Here is a 17484-nt window from a genome sequence, read left to right as displayed (position 1 = left end):
CGAATTGGTTAACTTACTACCGTGTAAACTTAACGAAGAAGAATTAACAGGACGTGGACGAAGAAGAAGAAGAATAACAACAACAGGACATCGACATGGCGGCCGACAATGATGTGAGTTTATTTAGACGTGTAAATCAGCACAGACAGATGGAGGAGATGTGCAGACTGTTTAAATAAAAGACGATGTTTGTGTTTCTCTTCCAGCCTGAGACGGAAGTGTTCGAGATCACCGATTTCACCACCGCGTCAGAGTGGGAGCGGTACGTCAAAGGCCCACTTTAAACTTCTTCTAAAAACACTTAAATGCTCATTAAAAGGAGGCACAGTCACATCAGCGTGTCACACACGCATGTTAGAGTCAGGAGACCACGGGGGTGTTTCGGTGTAAAGTGCGTCCGTGTTATCTGGTGACTGTCAGGTGGTTGTCATAGTTACAACAGCTGTTGAAGACGGTAGGTGCTGTCACAGGCCTGATGCCTCTTTGATGGTGTTTCGTTATTAGTTGACTCTTTATAAATGATATTACAACACCAGCTCAGTCTGTAGGGAACTAGAAGGTCGCCCGAGCCTTTGAGCAAGGCACTGGACCCTCAACAGCTTGTGCGCTCCTTCATGTGCAGCCCCTCACTCTGACTTCTTGCACTAATTTTTGTTTCCTGCTCTTTTTTTTTTACTTTTTAGTTTCTTACGATAACATTTGTTACAAGTTGGAAAATACATATTGATTGGTAAATGTCTTCATATAAAAAATTATGGTGATGTTATTGCTGTTGTTCTTGCTGGGCGTTACCCGTTACCATAGAAACCAATGTGGATCAGACCACGTTAATATGGACGGGCAGATCAGATCAGATCTGGTCACTTGAAATTTGTAATGTGGACAGTCAGTCAGTGAGATCGGATTCTGATCAGATTTGGGCGGCAGTCTGAAGAAATCCTTGGAGACTCATTGGTCAGGACACCATACGCCTTCAACATCAGTTGTAACCATGACAACTAAAACTGAGAGTCGCTAGTTAAACTGGTCACCCTTTAAAATGAACACTTTGAACTAACTTCAAATACATTTATATTATACTTTCAGTGTCGGAGCTGTAACCTCAGTGTGAAGCTTTAATTCAAACCCATTAAAAGGCCTGGCTGTGAGATGCTTTTATTTTGAAGTTCTAGGAAATGTGAAATTGAGCTTTAGGATGAAACATGCAGGGGAGGAACGACGATAAGGCGACTTGCATGAAACAAAACAAAGAAGCCTGTTTGAATCTTTAAAAAGTTCTCCACTCTCAGGTTCGTGTCCCGAGTGGAGGAGGTGTTAAATGACTGGAAGCTGATCGGGAACTCTGCAGGAAGGTCGCCCCCGGAGAAGGTATTCCTGCTCTCATTAAGGCTTCATTAATCCGTGTGTTCTTCACTTTGACTCTCATGTTCTTCTCTTCCAACTCAGGGTGAATACACGACCGGCACGTGGTTGGAGAAGTCTCAGGATGTAAACTTTGCAGACTTTAAATTCTACATCAGCCACTTCACCCTGAAACAAGACGGTGACAACGACAACGAGAAGAACGTGCTCGAGGAAGGTACAGTCACGTCTCCAGGGTCGATAGATTCATGCACTTTGTTTTATGATTTCTCGTGTGTTCCACCTCTTGTAAAAACAAACAAACATTCGAAGGGGAGCTGCGTCTGACTCTTGTCTTTGCGTTCAGATGCCTTCCCGCCAGCGATGCAGGACCTCCTGTGTATGAACAACGATTTCCCTCCTCGGGCTCACTGCCTGGTTCGATGGTGAGCTCGATCGACTTCCCCAAAATTAAACATTCACTGTGATGAGTACGTCTGATGTATTATGAACGCTTATATCAAGAATATAAGTACCGTAACCTTAAAGTACGATTGAATCTTTGACGAGCAGTGTGCCCGAACACTGAATGACCTGATCTTCAGGTACGAGCCTGTAGGATTTAAATCAGGAAGAAGCATTTCCAAGTGTCTATAGAAACTCCCACAGATGGAGGTTTGAGTCAGATATATGTTGTATATGCACAGCTCAAATACATGCATCACACACACACACACACACACACACACACACGTACACACACACACTCACACACACACACACTACACAAAAAGCACCAAATGAATCTGGATCAGTAAGAAACCACAGCTGAGACAAATCTGACGCTGATTGGCGTTCTGCTGTGTTTTTGCCGACAGGTACGGATTACAAGAGTTTGTGGTCATCACTCCGGGAACCAATTGTGAGGCGATCATCAGTGAGTCCAAATGCAATCTGCTGCTCAGCTCCATCTCCATCGCTCTCGCTAACAGTGGCTGGTGAGTCTCCTTCATCCCTGCAGCCATACTCTGAATTCACCATCATCATCATCATCATCAATCTCTTCCTCTTGTGCTTCCAGCCAGGTGCCCATGTTTGTGCAGATCCAGCAGAAGTGGAGGCGGATGTACGCTGGAGAGTGTCAGGGTCCGGGTGTGCGCACAGACTTTGAGATGGTTCACCTCCGCAAGGTGCCGAGTCAGTACAACCACCTGTCTGGGCTCCTGGACGTCTTCAAGTCAAAGATAGTGAGGCCTAATAATGCAGTGGAAAGGATTTGTTTTCCTCACTTTGAACCTGGATTACATGCTCCTCCTTCTTCTCCTCCTCATCCTCTTCCTCCTTCTTCTCCTCCTCCTCCTCCTCCACTTCCTCCTCCTTCTCCCCCTTCTCTTCCTCCTCCTTCTCTTCCTCCTCCTCATCCACTTCCTCTTCCTCCTCCTTCTCTTCCTCCTCCTCCTCCTCCTCTTTCTCCTCAGGGTTGTAATCTGTCTCCTCCGCCTCCAATAAACATCGCCATCCGTTTCACCTACATCCTGCAGGACTGGCAGCAGCACTCGTGGCCGCAGCAGCCTCCAGGTAGAGAACTGAAGAATTACACATTAAAAGTCTTACACAGACTCTACTGAGCCGCCCACATCATCAGACTGTGAAACCACAGAAACAACACCACATAAATGCACCATTCACATGTGTCAAATAACAGTGCATCTTTCTTCTCTTGTGTGTTTTGATTGGCAGACTTTGACACACTGCTTGGAGGTGAGGTGGGCGGAGTCGAGTTTGGCAAGCTTCCTTTTGGAGCCTGTGAGGAGCCAATCAGGTGAAGACGTCCAGACTTCAGGCTCTAAGATGCTGTTATACTTTAAACAATATTTTCTTAACGCTATCTTTGGTAAATGACATTAAGTGTGTGTGTGTGTTTTACTTTTTGTAGTGAGCTTCATCTTGCCACCACCTGGCCTCACCTGACAGAAGGCATCGTGGTGGATAATGACGTCTACAGGTAAGAATCTCTGGACGCTCTCTCGGTTCTACGTCAGTTAAATTTGAAGGAAGAGTCTTTTCCCCACATCCATTTACGTGACAAAATGTTTCAGGTATAAACATCTTAGAGTTCTTTCCTCCATCTGATTTAAACATCTGCATTGTGTTTGTGTGACCCCGCAGCGACCTGGACCCCCTTCAGGCTCCTCACTGGTCTGTCCGAGTGCGGACAGCTGAAAACCCTCAGTGTCTACTGGGTAAGATCAACTCCCAGTCCATCCAATTTCTGCATCTTTGACGGCTGAAAATAATATATTATTATCATGTATTTGTGTTCTTTTATAAAATCATCTGCTCTCTTTTCATGACGCCGTCAGCACCATCATTTAATCTTTTTTCCAGGTTTTTTTAATTGACTCAAATTTGATCCAATATCGCCAAAAAATATTTGTAGTGAAGCTGTATGGGGCTTTTTTCTTTTCCTCAATAAAGTTCAATAAAGCCTTAAAAGCTTTAATGAACAAGTTAATTCAGTTTAGTTGGATTAAAAGCATCGAATGTGAAGTATTTAAAGACATCGAGTGTTTTCATGATGATTGGACGTGTTCTGCTTTCTCTTCATGCAGGCGACTTCCTGACGGAGTTCTTTAAGCTCTGCAGTAAGAAGGAGGCCACGGAGGAGTTTCTGGGGAGAGGCTTGGTTGAAGAGGAGGGCCAAGGTGAGCTCGCTGCCTGCGTGTACTCAAACGTACTCGACTGCCTGGCAGGTTGAACAGCTCTTGTTTTGATTCTCTCCTGCAGAAAACAGTGACATCACCTCGGCGTTGTCGAGGCTCACAGAGCCGACCGCAGCCGTCCCCATCTCCAAACTGTCCGTGTCCAACATGGTGCACAGCGCTCGCAAACACATCAGACGCCACCGCCGGGCCGCCGAGTCACCGCTCAACAACGACGTTCTCAACTCGGTCCTGCTGGTGAGGCCGACTCGTCACGGCTCTTTTCTATTTGCCACATTTCTACACGTGTAAATAACGTTCATGGCCCATGATAATAAAAATCATAATTCAGCCATTCTGTGATATTTTCTATTTTTGCAAAACGATCAATAAGTCAAAACATCTAATTTACTCAAAAGCCCCTGAAATATTCAGCTGTCTGAAAATGCTCTTTTATTGTGATGTGATGTAATTAAAGCGCTCACAGTGTTCTCCTGGTGTTTGTTTGTTTCAGTGTCTTTTCCCTGACGCTGCAGTGGACAAGTCGTCAGACAACAGCAAGAACAGAGCCACACAGTCGAACGCCTGCGGGAAAGCTGAGCCAGACAAAAACTCAGACTACGTATGTTTTAATCTTTAAAGAAGGTTCGAGGTCACTGTGTGTGTCAGAGACATTATTGATCATTTAACAGACACTCTGACACACAGATAACGCAAGCTGCTCCTGAGTGACGGAGGAACATGAGAGCCTGCAGTTATATTTATATTTATGTATGAAAACAAACTCATGGCAAACTTTGGCAAAAACAGAAAACAACAACTTTTAACAAGCAGAAATCTGGGACAAATCCTGGCTCATGATGAAAATCTATCGAAACTGAGCCGGCTTGAGGGTGGGAAAGGCCGGAGATGGGATAAGATGCAGGAAGAGGGAACAAGAAAGGGGGTGGGGGGCGTGGCTTAACTGTTGAGGCCGTCTACCAACCTTTCCTAAAGAACCTAAGAGATTCTGGAGCTCCCAGGAGAAGAACATTCATTAAATTTTCTAAATGTAACTTTTCTACTTTCCGTTTCCAGAACATTTACCTGCAGCTGAAGTCCGCTCCCATCGACAGTCTGACCTACAGACTGGCTCTGTGCGTCTGTCTCATCAACTACAACCACGGCGGGCTGCGAGCCGTCGCCCACCTCTGGCAGGAGTTTGTCCTTGAACTACGCTACCGATGGGAAAACAACCACCTGGTCTACGGGTGAGAAAGGACCCAAACGTGACGAGCGGCAGGAAGAGAACTACAAACATCTGCCAGCGTCTGTTTTAGTTTACAGACCGCCAAAATACATAAGATACAAGCTCCTTGTGAAGGTTCAGTATGAGAGATACAAAGAGAAGATCAGCGTGCTTCATAAGGATAAAAAAACCTTCAGAGTATTTTAGCTGGTTAACAAAAAGTCTGATTTTAATACTGATGTTTCTTTATGTGCAAACTTTTGCAAACTTTTTTTCCCAACATCCACAGCAAAGATTGTCAACATGTGAGTGTTTAAGAGTAAGCAGGATTTAGTCTGGAAGCTCCACTTACACCTTCTACATGTACAGGATCAAATCCTCAAAGAAAGCTCAATCAACCAACATCAGCACTAACCGAAGGTTCCTGACAGGAGGCAGAAAGACATTTATTATCATCTTTTAAGCATTAAATGCAGACCTCAGTCTGCCCTCCTCGTGTGACACAAAACATTTTACAGTCAGCTCGTCAGAGGAAGTTGTTTGTTTTTCCGCAGGGCTTCAAAAACAGCAAACAGCCTCGAACTCTTCATCTGTTCTACAGGGATCATGTTCATTATTGCATCCACAGGGAGGAGCTTCTTCAGTGATAGATAATGTGATTGATGATTGTTTTCTCTTTCCGTGTCTGATAACCTGCAGACTGGCAGCCGGACCTCCAGATCTGCGCTGCTGTCTTCTGCATCAGAAGCTCCAGGTAACGAATCAAATGGTTTAAAAACACAGAAAACGTAAACGTTTGATGAGTTCATGTGTAATTCTGAAGAAATCATAACAGAGCTCGTTCTGAGAAGGCCTCCAGCTTGAACTCACTCTTTAGATGCTCTTCATATTTACAGTCAGGCCTCCAGAATATTTACCCAATGAGAAAAGGTCAAAGTGTTTGATTTTCCTGCACAGATGCTGAACTGCTGCATCGAGAGGAAGAGGGCGAGAGATGAAGCTCGCCGAGCGCAGGAGGGAGGCAAAGAACGAGAGCGCCGGAGCAGCCAGAACGGCCGGCCCGCCTCAGACTCCCCGGCTCCGTCCGCCTCCACCAAAGAGGCGTCCTCTGGGAAATCCTGGGACTCCTGGAGCGACAGCGAGGACGAGTTCTTTGAGTGTGTGAGTGACCAGGGGGAGGCGGAGTCGTCCCACGCCGAGGGAGAGAAAGACGGCGGTAAAAATAAAGCGGAGGGAAGACTGCATCCGTACAACAACACGACTCTGCTGAACTCCACGGAGCCGCTCTACATCCCCATCACACAGGTCCGACTCTGGTGCTCATGCTTCTTCTGCATGTTCACGAGGTTTAATCTGGATTAGACTCAACAGGATCTCATATCACAAAGCTCATCCTGCTTTTTTTAAATGGATAGACTTTATCAGGATGCAGACTTTTAAAATATGAGCACTTCTGGTTTACCAGCGTTTTAAAATGCAAACTTTAAGATCCTTTAAATGAAACATTCAAACTTTAATCTTCATGCTGTTCGTGGATTGAAAGTCTTTTTGAAGCTAAGCTATTGTTGGATTTCTAGGAGCCGGCTCCGATGACGGAGGATCTGTTAGAGGAACAGTCGGAGGTTTTGGCCAAACTGGGAACGTCGGCTGAAGGTTCCCACCTCCGAGCCCGCATGCAGAGCGCCTGCCTGCTGTCTGACATGGAGTCCTTTAAGGTGAGACTCGAGGTGGTCATGTTTTGGGATTATCAGTTACTGCCTGCTCTTTAAATCAGTAAAAAGTCTTTATATGTTTTATTGCTTTCAAACGTTTTTGAAATGCTGCTACGTGTATTTTCCCGATGTTCACTGAAGAGTTTACCCTGATCATCTGGGGATGAACGCAGACGCGCGAGAGAAAAGTAAAATTCAGACGTTAACTCTAAACAGGCAGCGAACCCGGGCTGCGTGCTGGAGGACTTTGTGCGCTGGTACTCGCCGCGGGATTACGTGGAGGAGCAGGCGGAGGACGAGAGCGGGAACAAGGTTGTGAAAGGAGAGCTGAGTGCCAGGATGAAGATCCCAGGAAACATGTGGGTGGAGGCCTGGGAGACCGCCAGGGTCACGCCGGCACGCCGCCAGAGACGACTGTTCGACGACACCAAGGAGGCTGAAAAGGTGACGCGCTCTGACGTTGTGTTCGGTCGTAACGCAGTGCAGATGTAACGGGAGGGAGAATAAACCTGCTGTTTCTGCCCCATCAGGTTCTGCACTATCTCGCCATGCTGAAACCTGCAGACGTGACTCGACATCTGCTGCCCTGCATCCTCCACTCCGCCATTCTGAAGCTGAAGGAGGAAGGTGAGCCGCCGCCGCTGTGTGATAAGATGAGATGATCCTTTATTCATCTCGCAAGCGGAGAAATTAACAGTGTTACAGCAGCAACGCAGGAGAGCAGACGAAAATCACACAGTGCAAAAAAAAAATTAAAATAGATCAAAAATATAAGTGTAGAAAAAAGACATGAATCAAAACAATAATTATTAATTAAGAGCTGGTAAAATGATGTTGACATGGAAACAGGATGAAACTCTCGGCCTTTCATGCAGCAGGACGGACTTCCCTCGGACTTGAAGCCTCATTTGCAAGTTTTCCTGGATAACTGAATTGAACCTTTAAACAGGATTTAAGTAAAGTTGAAGGTTTTTCTTCTTTGCACTTCCGATATCACGCATCAAAGTTCAATCAACTTAATCCAGAATCAAAGAACTGAAATGGATTTGTGAGACACCCGTAGACTTCCAGCCCATGGTGAGACCCATGAGATGCTTTTAACAAACACATGATTGACTATTCAACGTGCAGGAGAGGCTTCCAACCAATACAAATGAACATTTTTACTCCTGCTGTTTTCACACATATGCAAAGTCCCAGAAATGTTTTTCAGAGCTGCACGTGTGACGAGTCGAGTTTTTAACCTCAACTTTGTAAGAAGTGGGCAGAGCCTGTGTGTGTGAGCGCTGCAGAAAATATCCAGGAAAATGAATTATGAGCAAGCAGGCCAAGGTGTTGGTGCACATCTGAGCGTACTGTTGTGTTCACGGCATATTCCTTCCCTTGACTCGATCACACTGTTACTCCTGATTAAACCACTTTCTCTCTCTCCTTCCCTGTCTCCTCTCTCCTCCTCTGTCTCCTCTCCTCTCTCCTCCTCTGTCTCCTCTCCTCTCTCCTCCTCTGTCTCCTCTCTCCTCTCCTCTCTCCTCCCCTGTCTCCTCTCTCCTCTCTCCTCCCCTCTCTCCTCCCCTGTCTCCTCTCTCCTCCCCTGTCTCCTCTCTCCTCCCCTGTCTCCTCTCTCCTCCTCTGTCTCCTCTCTCCTCTCTCCTCCCCTGTCTCCTCTCTCCTTCCCTGTCTCCTCTCTCCTCTCTCCTCCCCTGTCTCCTCTCTCCTTCCCTGTCTCCTCTCTCCTCTCTCCTCCCCTGTCTCCTCTCTCCTCTCTCCTCCCCTGTCTCCTCTCTCCTCCCCTCTCTCCTCTCTCCTCCCCTGTCTCCTCTCTCTCTCCTCCTCTGTCTCCTTTCTCCTCCTCTGTCTCCTCTCTCTCTCCTCCTCTGTCTCCTCTCTCCTCCCCTGTCTCCTCTCTCCTCTCTCCTCCCCTGTCTCCTCTCTCCTCCCCTGTCTCCTCTCTCCTTCCCTGTCTCCTCTCTCCTCTCTCCTCTCCTCTCTCCTTCCCTGTCTCCTCTCTCCTCTCTCCTCCCCTGCCTCCTCTCCTCTCTTCTCTCCTCTCTCCTTCCCTGTCTCCTCTCCTCCCCTGCCTCCTCTCTCCTCTCTCCTCCCCTGTCTCCTCTCTCCTCCCCTGCCTCCTCTCTCCTCTCTCCTCCCCTGCCTCCTCTCTCCTCTCTCCTCCCCTGCCTCCTCTCTCCTCTCTCCTCCCCTGTCTCCTCTCTCCTCACCTGCCTCCTCTCTCCTCTCCCCTCCCCTGCCTCCTCTCTCCTCTCTCCTCCCCTGCCTCCTCTCTCCTCTCTCCTCCCCTGCCTCCTCTCTCCTCTCCTCCTCCTCTGTCTCCTCTCTCCTCCCCTGTCTCCTCAGAGTCGATAGAAGACATTCCCTCAGTCAGGAAAAGCATTCAACAATCAACGAGTCAGGCGAGCAAGCTGCTGCACCCGCCGAACTACGACTACAAGAAGATAGAGGTCAGTGGGACAAGAAACAAGCTGATTGGACGAGACGGCAGACGTGTCACTTCAGTCGCTCTTTGTGTTAACGAGATGATTAACAGATCTGACTAAAGAAAGCAGGATTCAACTTTTCAAACATTTTATCAAGTGGAGACATATCTCATCGAGACTCGCCGACCTTCATGAAAAACCTGCTTTTTATTTTGCTCTTCCCCCGCTGTAGGATTTTATCAACCAGCTGATCGCCATGGAGACCGTCATCACCAGAGCACGCTCACTGAAGGCCAAGTTTTCTCTCTGCGAGGGCGAGAAGGGAGAAGACAGCGAGGAGCTGGAGAAGTAAAAGACACGCTGCTTAGAAGAGGATCAGTGTTTAAACATGAGCTGTGAGGAGAGGGAAGAGAGGTTCATGAATGGCTGTGCCGTGGACCCTGCACTGAAACTCCTTTATAGGACAGATGTGTTTTTTTATCTTATTTTGAAAAGTTTCAGGGTATTAAAAACTGAGGGGTTTAGAAAACGCTTCCATAGACTTCTTTATCCTGCAGCTCTATAGAGCCACACTTCCTCTTCTCTCTTTGAACACTTCACTGCTCATTGACGCCGACATCATGTCTGACTGTTTTTTTTTTTTTGCTGCAGGTTCGTGAGCTCGCTGCTGGAGGAACCTGAGGTGGAGGTGATTGGAGCGGGCCAGGGGCCGGCTGGGAGTATCATCCACAAAATGTTCATCAACGCTCAGAGAGTAAGAGGAATCACTCCAGAGCCTTCTTTTTCAGAGTCACTACCTCATGATTCAGGTCCTTTTCAGATGGTGTTTCTACACGAGCGCCGTAACTAAGCTCAGCTGTGGAGCTGTTATTGTAACAAAACTATTTGAAAATGCACACACATCCACAAATGTGTATACCAATAACACAATGTTTACTTGTTAATTAACGGCAGTGAGCTGAAAATGCGGACGAATCATCGGTTACAACTGAGACAGGCCTCTCCATTGGCTGTCACTTTACAGGTGACTTTTGGATCAAACCCCCTTAAATAGGTCACACACACATTTGAGGTGGGGGAGTTTGAGCACCCGAATGATCCTAGGAGCTATGTTGACCACCCCAGCAGGGTCACCCAAGGCAAACAGGTCCTAGGTGACGGATCAGACTAAAAGCTGTTCATAAACCCCTATGACAGACATCACAAACAAGGACCGAGACGTCACCCAGCTTGGGGCTGGCTGGGTCCAGCCAGAAAGGACAACGCGGGCCCATCCTCCTGTGGAGTCACCGCCCACCGAGGAAGCCATAGGGGTCGGGTCGTTGTGGATCGGGCGGAGGGCCTTGGCGACCCGATCCCCGGCACAGCTTCTGTCTTTCGGGACATGGAATGTCACCTCACTGGGGGGAAGGAGCCTGAACTTGTGTGGGATGTTAAGAGGTACCGGCTAGACATAGTCGGGCTCACCTCCATGCACAGCTTGGGCTCTGAAACCGAGCTCCTCGAGAGGGGCTGGACTCTTCACTTCTCTGGAGTTCAATCAATCTCCATCAATCAATCTTTATTTGTATAACGTCAATTCATAACAGGTGTTATCTCGAGACACTTTACAAAAGCAGGTAAAGGACCTTACTGTTTGTCTGTTAACATTAACGAAAGAGCAGGTAACAAGACCATGCTCACTGTTATGTTTACAAAAAGCAGGTAAAGGACCTTACTTATGGCGAGTTGCCCGCAGTGAGAGGCTCATAGCCCCACAGCTCAGCCGACAGGTGTTGCAGTTCACCCTGGCAAACGAGAGGATGGGGGACAGGTCTCTCACTGTCGTCTCAGCCTACGGCCCGAACGGCAGTGCCCGGCCTTCTTGGAGTCCCTGGGAGGGGTGCTGGACAGTGCTCCGACTGGGGACGCCATTGTTCTACTGGGGGACTTCAACGCTCACTTGGGCAACGACAGTGAGACTTGGAGGGGGGTGATTGGGATGAGCGTCCTCCCTGATCTGAACCAGAGTGGTGTTCTGTTTTTGGACTTCTGTGCCAATCACAGTTTGTCCATAACAAACACCATGTTCGAGCACAGGGATGTCCATAAGTGCACGTGGCACCAGGAAACCTGAGGTCGGAGATCGATGATAGACTTTGTGTTCGTGTCATCTGACCTCAGGCTGTGTGTCTTAGACACTAGGGTGAAGAGAGGGGCTGAGCTGTCAACTGATCACCACCTTGGATGCACTGGCAGGGGAGGAAGCCGGTCAGACTTGGTAGGTCCAAACGTGTAGTGAGGGTCTGCTGGGAACGTCTGGCTGAACCCTCTGTTAGCGAGGTCTCCGGACGAGCTTTTCACAGATCCCGGGGGAAGCTGGGGACATTGAGTCCGAGTGGACCGTGTTCTCCACCTCCATTGTCAAAGCAGCTGCTCTGAGCTGTGGTTGCAGTGTCTCTGGTGCCTGTCGTGGCGGCAATCCCAGATCCCTGTGGTGGACACCGGAAGTAAGGGAGGCTGTCAGGCTGAAGAAGGAGTCCTATTGGGCGTTGCTAGCGCATAGGACTCCTGAGGCAGCTGATGGGTAGGCAGAAACGGCGTTCCACAGCCCGGGCTGTTGTAGAGGCAAAAACTTGGGCTTGGGGGGAGTTCGGGGAGGCTATGGAGGAGGACTTTCGGACGGCCTCGAGGAAATTCTGGCAAACCATCCGTTGCCTCAGGAGGGGAAGCAGTGCTTCACCAACACTGTTTACAGTGGAGGTGGGGAGCTGCTGACCTCAACTGGGGATGTAGTCGGACGGTGGAAGGAATACTTCGAGGATCTCCTCATTCCCACCATCACGTCTTCCACTGAGGAAGCAGAGGCTGAGTTCTCAGCGGTAGACTCGTCCATCACCCAAGCCGAAGTCACAGAGGTGGTTGGCATGCTCCTCGGTGGCAAGGCTCCGGGGATGGATGAGATTCGCCCTGAGTATCTTTAAGTCTCTGGATGTGCAGGGGCTGTCATGGTTGACAGGTCTCTGTAACATCGCGTGGAGGTCGGGGACAGTGCCTCTGGACTGGCAGACCGGGGTGGTGGTCCCTCTTTTCAAGAAGGGGGATCGGACTGTGTGTTTCAACTACTGGGGAATCACACTCCTCAGCCTCCCTGGGAAAGTCTATTCCAGGGTACTGGAGAGGAGCATCCGGCCGTTAGTCGAACCTCGGATGCAAGAGGAACAATGCGGTTTTCGTCCTGGCCGTGGCACACTGGACCAGCTCTACACTCTCCAGCGGGTGCTTCAGGGTTCATGGGAGTTCGCCCAACCAGTCCACATGTGCTTTGTGGATCTGGAGAGACGTTCAACCGTGTCCCTCCGTGGCGTCCTGTGGGGGGTGCTCCGTGAGTATGGGGTTCGGGGCCCTTTGCTAAGGGCGGTCCGGTCCTTGTACGACCGGAGCAGGAGTTTGGTTCGCATTGCCGGCAGTAAGTCGGACCTGTTCCCGGTGTGCGTTGGCCTCAGGCAGGGCTGCCCTTTGTCACCGGTTCTGTTCATTACTTTTATGGACAAAATTTCTCGGTGCAGCCAGGGGCCGGAGGGGGTCTGGTTCGGGGACCACAGGATCTCGTCTCTGCTTTTTGCGGATGATGTGGTCTTGTTGGTTCCATTGAACCCGGACCTTCAGTGCGCACTGGGGCAGTTCGCTACCTAGTGTGAGGCGGCTGGGATGAGGATCAGCACCTCTAAATCTGAGGCCATGGTTCTCGACCGGAAAAAGGTGGTTTGCCCTCTTCGGGTCGGTGGGGAGTCCTTGCCCCAGGTGGAGGAGTTTAAGTATCTCGGGGTCTTGTTCACGAGTGGGGGGAAGATGGAGCTTGAGATCGACAGACGGATCAGTGCGGCGTCTGCGGTCATGCGGTCGCTGTATCTGTCCGTCGTGGTGAAGAAGGAGCTAAGCCGAAAGGCGAAGCTCTCGATTTACCGGTCGATCTTCGTTCCTACCCTCACCTATGGTCATGAGCTTTGGGTCATGACCGAAAGAATGAGATCTCGGATACAAGCGGCCGAAATGGGCTTCTTCCGTAGGGTGGCTGGGCGCACCCTTAGAGATAGGGTGAGGAGCTCGGAGTAGAGCTGCTCCTTCACATCGAGAGGACTCAGTTGAGGTGGTTCGGGCATCTGTTCCGGATGCCCCCTGGACGCCTCCCTAGGGAGGTGTTCCGGCCATGTCCCTCCGGGAGGAGGCCTCGGGGTTGACCCAGGACACGCTGGAGAGACTATGTCTCAGATGGCTTGGGAACGCCTCAGGGTCCCACCGGAAGAGCTGAAGGACCCCACGACCCGGCCCTGGATTAGCAGCAGAAAATGGATGGATGGATTTTGAAAAGGATAAAACAATTAAAATACAAAGAGAAAAAATGAACAAAAACTAAAGAATTTCTGGACGCAGGTTGTTTTAATGTCATAAACTTGTTTATGTGTGATGGAGCTGACGATGGTTCAGCTTCTGCTCTCCTGTGTTTATTTATTCTTCTTCGATACATACAGTAGATATTTGCTTTTTCATTTTTCTTTATATGCATTCCCAACTTTCCACTGTGTCTTCTTGTTGTTTCTCCTCCTGCTGCTTTAACATGAAGCTGGCTGACTTCACCAGTGACGAGGTAACTGAGAGAAAAGAGACTTCTCCTCCTACCGTTCCTGATTAACACTCTGACAACAAATACACAGAAATAATGCATGAAATGACTCCATACAAGAGTCAGAAAAAATTTTATGATTTTGGGTTGGTTCATCATCTGACTAAGATAAATATTGTCCCCTGTTCTCCTCCTTCAGGCCGCCCTCCTATCCGCTCTGGAGGAGGACCTTAGCTCCGACAGAAAACAAGCCGGAGGAATCAACAAAGTGCCTGACTTCCCGCCTCCAGCAGGCCGGGAGATCCTGCTGCGGACGTGTGTCCCTCGGCCCACGCCGTACTCCAAAGCTTTGCCTCAGCGGCTCTTCTGCGTGCTGATGAAGGAGGAGTTCAGGCTGGCTGGGGCCTTCTCTTCAGACACCTCCTTCTTCTGAGACCAAAAAGAAAAAAAAATACTTGACCTACCGATGACTTCGCTCTGCGGTTTACACCTCGAATCCAGAACTGAAGCAGGGACGTCCACAGAGCCCCGCTGTAACACTTGAACTTTAAAGGTCACATGTTATCCTCCTCTTAAACAAGTTTAGACGGTAAAGTGTATTCTGCACATTATGTGACTTTTAATTTGGGTAAATCCGTTTGTTTCAGAGGCTTGTGAGAAAAAATGAATCTTTAATGTTTGAGTCTGATCTGAATTGTTTTTCTCTTTTTTTTTTTTTGAATATGACAGTGAAGTTTCAGGATCAATGATTTGAATTACATTTTTATCAGTAGAAATCTTACTGAGAACTTTAGCAGGTAAAAGAAAAACCTGCAGGGCCTTTTTTTTTTTTTTTTTTAAACTTACTCAAAATAAGATGTAGCATGTAGGAGACAAACTCATTTAGTCATTTTGGCCTGACGAGGCTGAAGATCACGAGCACCCGATGTTCTGTGTTTATGTTACAAACACAGGAAGCTACATGCTTTTGTTTTGTGTTTCTACATCTTGTGTCGTTGTTTTCCTTTTAGATTATTTTGGGGCACCACAACTGGGAATTAAAACCAGTGAGCGGTAGCCTCCTGTCGGCACTGCCGCCCCTTCACACCCGTGATACACCCATTTTCACAGATGGAAAATCTGAATCTAGAAAGATTAATCCTGCACAAGATATTTTTTAGTCATAAATGAGAAAACGATCTTGATCAGACTTTGATAACTTTTTTCTTTCTTTGTTCTCAGAGCTTCAAATAACAGACAGACAGAAGGCATGACGTCCTCTTCCTGTCTCTGCCTCTTTAATTACAGTTTAAACATGACACAGATCCCTCCTCTAGTGCATCCTGATACTTCAATGTCATGTTCTACCATCAGCACACAATTAAAAATAAGAAGTAGCATTCATTAGTTTGAAGAAATGTCACTAATTTATTCTCGTTTCAGTTTATGAAAACGTCTTAAATATAACAATTAGCTGGGGATTATTATCAACACTGTGCTACAACTCGTCGCTGTGCGTTCAGATAATGTAGTTGTTGTAACTTTGGCTTCTTGTTTCTCATCTTCTGATCTCCTTATGATCATTTTACTGTCGTTAAACCCATGCCGAGTAATATATCACTATGACGAACACGTTTCATCTTCACGTTGCGCTGCACACTGACGGTTGACTTACTCTGAAACAACAGGAAGCTCGTTGATACAAACCTGCCCTCTCATAGAAATACATGAAAGCTGCTCTGAAGCACAACATCTGATAAGACGAAGCTTTAAAGCCTGGGTGTGTTAGCTCACGTGTGTTTAAATCGTTTTAATGATGCTAAATGCTTTGTGTTACGTTGACGATGTGAGTCTGCTGTGTATGTAAGAAATGTTAAATGTACAGTCAGAAAACTAAAATAAACTAAATCTATAAGCAAGAGATGTGTCTTTATTTAACCCTTATGTCTGATCCTGACCATTTTTCTCCACTTTCTGTTTTTTTAACTGTTTTTTGGCTGTTGATGCATTTGGGCTGAAATTAATTAATGACACAATTTTAACTCAGGTGTGATCTTAAGGTTGCCAGACAATGATTTGTGTTTGTATATGATTTTTCAAAAAATTTTGGCAGGACATTGCAGCACAAATAGATATAAGTAAGATAATGTAAAATAAATTATGTCTATTTATGTGTATGCAGCTCTCTGAGCTTTCAGGCAAAGTTGTCTTTGATGTACATGTTGAAAAATCTTTTTAGCTTTGTTTGTTTCATAAAAAATGTCACACAGAACTACACGACCGCTTACACAGCCAAATATCTACTTTTAAAAGAACATCTCAAAGAGCAAATATTTAGCTACTGGTGAAACAAAATCTGGCACAGTTTAGAAATACATTTATGCAGGAGCAGACAATACTAAAGACATACAGCAACGTGCTCTCTCTCTGTCACACACACTGACACACACACACACACACACACACACACACTTTTCAATTGTTCCAAATTTACTATTTGTCTTTCTTTTTCTCTCTCTCTCTCACACACACACACACACACTAACAAACATACAAACACACACACACAAACTCCACACTTTTTCAATTGTTCTAAATTTACTATTTGTCGTTCTTTTTCTCTCTCTCTCTTTCACACACACAAACGCACGCACATACACCAGATTCACACACACACACACACACACACACTAGACGCACATACACCAGATACACACGCACACAAACAAGACACTCACACACACACTGACACACACACCTACACACACACACCTACACACACACACACACACACACACACACACACACACACACACAAACAAACAAACCCCACACAGTTCTTTTTCAATTGTTCAAAATTGACTATTTGTCGTTCTTTTTCTCTCTCTCACACACACACACACACACTAGACGCATGCACACACACCAGACACACATACACCGCCGTTTTTTTATGTTTTCGATATGGGTAGGTATTTCATTTTGTTATATTTTTCGACTTAGGTATGGATGTTGTTTTGTTACTTTTTTCGACATGGGCAGGTTTGTTGTTTTTTAATATGTTTCGACATATTTATGTATGTCGTTTCTTTTTTTTCCGATATGGGTAGGTTTATTGTTTTTTTTTTACATTTTTCAATCAATCAATCAATCAATCTTTATTTATATAGCGTCAATTCATAACAGGCGTTATCTCGAGACACTTTACAAAAGCAGGTAAAGGACCTTACTGTTTGTCTGTTAACATTAACAAAAAGAGCAGGTAACAAGACCATGCTCATTGTTATGTTTACAAAAAGCAGGTAAAGGACCTTTTTTCGACATGTAGGTTTGTTGTTTTTTATATTTTTACACACAGTAAGCACACATGTACACACACACACACACACACACACACACACACACACACACACACACACACACACACACACACACACACACACACACACACACACACACACACACACACAGACATTAAGGTAACTCT

General features: G+C 46.9%; 1 protein-coding gene across 1 annotated transcript; it reads left to right on the top strand.

Annotated features, from left to right (window-relative positions):
* Nucleotides 1-3: 3 nt before the first annotated feature.
* rab3gap1 (RAB3 GTPase activating protein subunit 1) lies at nucleotides 4-15916 on the top strand. Its single transcript, XM_079372261.1, has 24 exons — nucleotides 4-113; nucleotides 207-262; nucleotides 1290-1368; nucleotides 1447-1579; nucleotides 1709-1787; nucleotides 2220-2339; nucleotides 2423-2588; nucleotides 2820-2919; nucleotides 3082-3163; nucleotides 3278-3346; nucleotides 3511-3584; nucleotides 3954-4046; nucleotides 4129-4301; nucleotides 4558-4665; nucleotides 5121-5293; nucleotides 5971-6025; nucleotides 6229-6576; nucleotides 6849-6986; nucleotides 7200-7427; nucleotides 7514-7610; nucleotides 9336-9439; nucleotides 9648-9763; nucleotides 10067-10169; nucleotides 14218-15916. Exons 1-24 carry the CDS (start codon nucleotides 96-98, stop codon nucleotides 14449-14451), a joined length of 2946 nt encoding a protein of 981 aa, XP_079228387.1. The 5' UTR covers nucleotides 4-95; the 3' UTR covers nucleotides 14452-15916.
* Nucleotides 15917-17484: the final 1568 nt, after the last annotated feature.

This window comes from Symphodus melops (genome assembly GCF_947650265.1).
Source record: "Symphodus melops genome assembly, chromosome: 21".
Taxonomy (NCBI): Eukaryota; Metazoa; Chordata; class Actinopteri; order Labriformes; family Labridae; genus Symphodus; species Symphodus melops.
The sequence above is the reverse complement of the archived record's forward strand: the minus strand, read 5'-3'. Positions and strand labels throughout refer to the sequence as shown.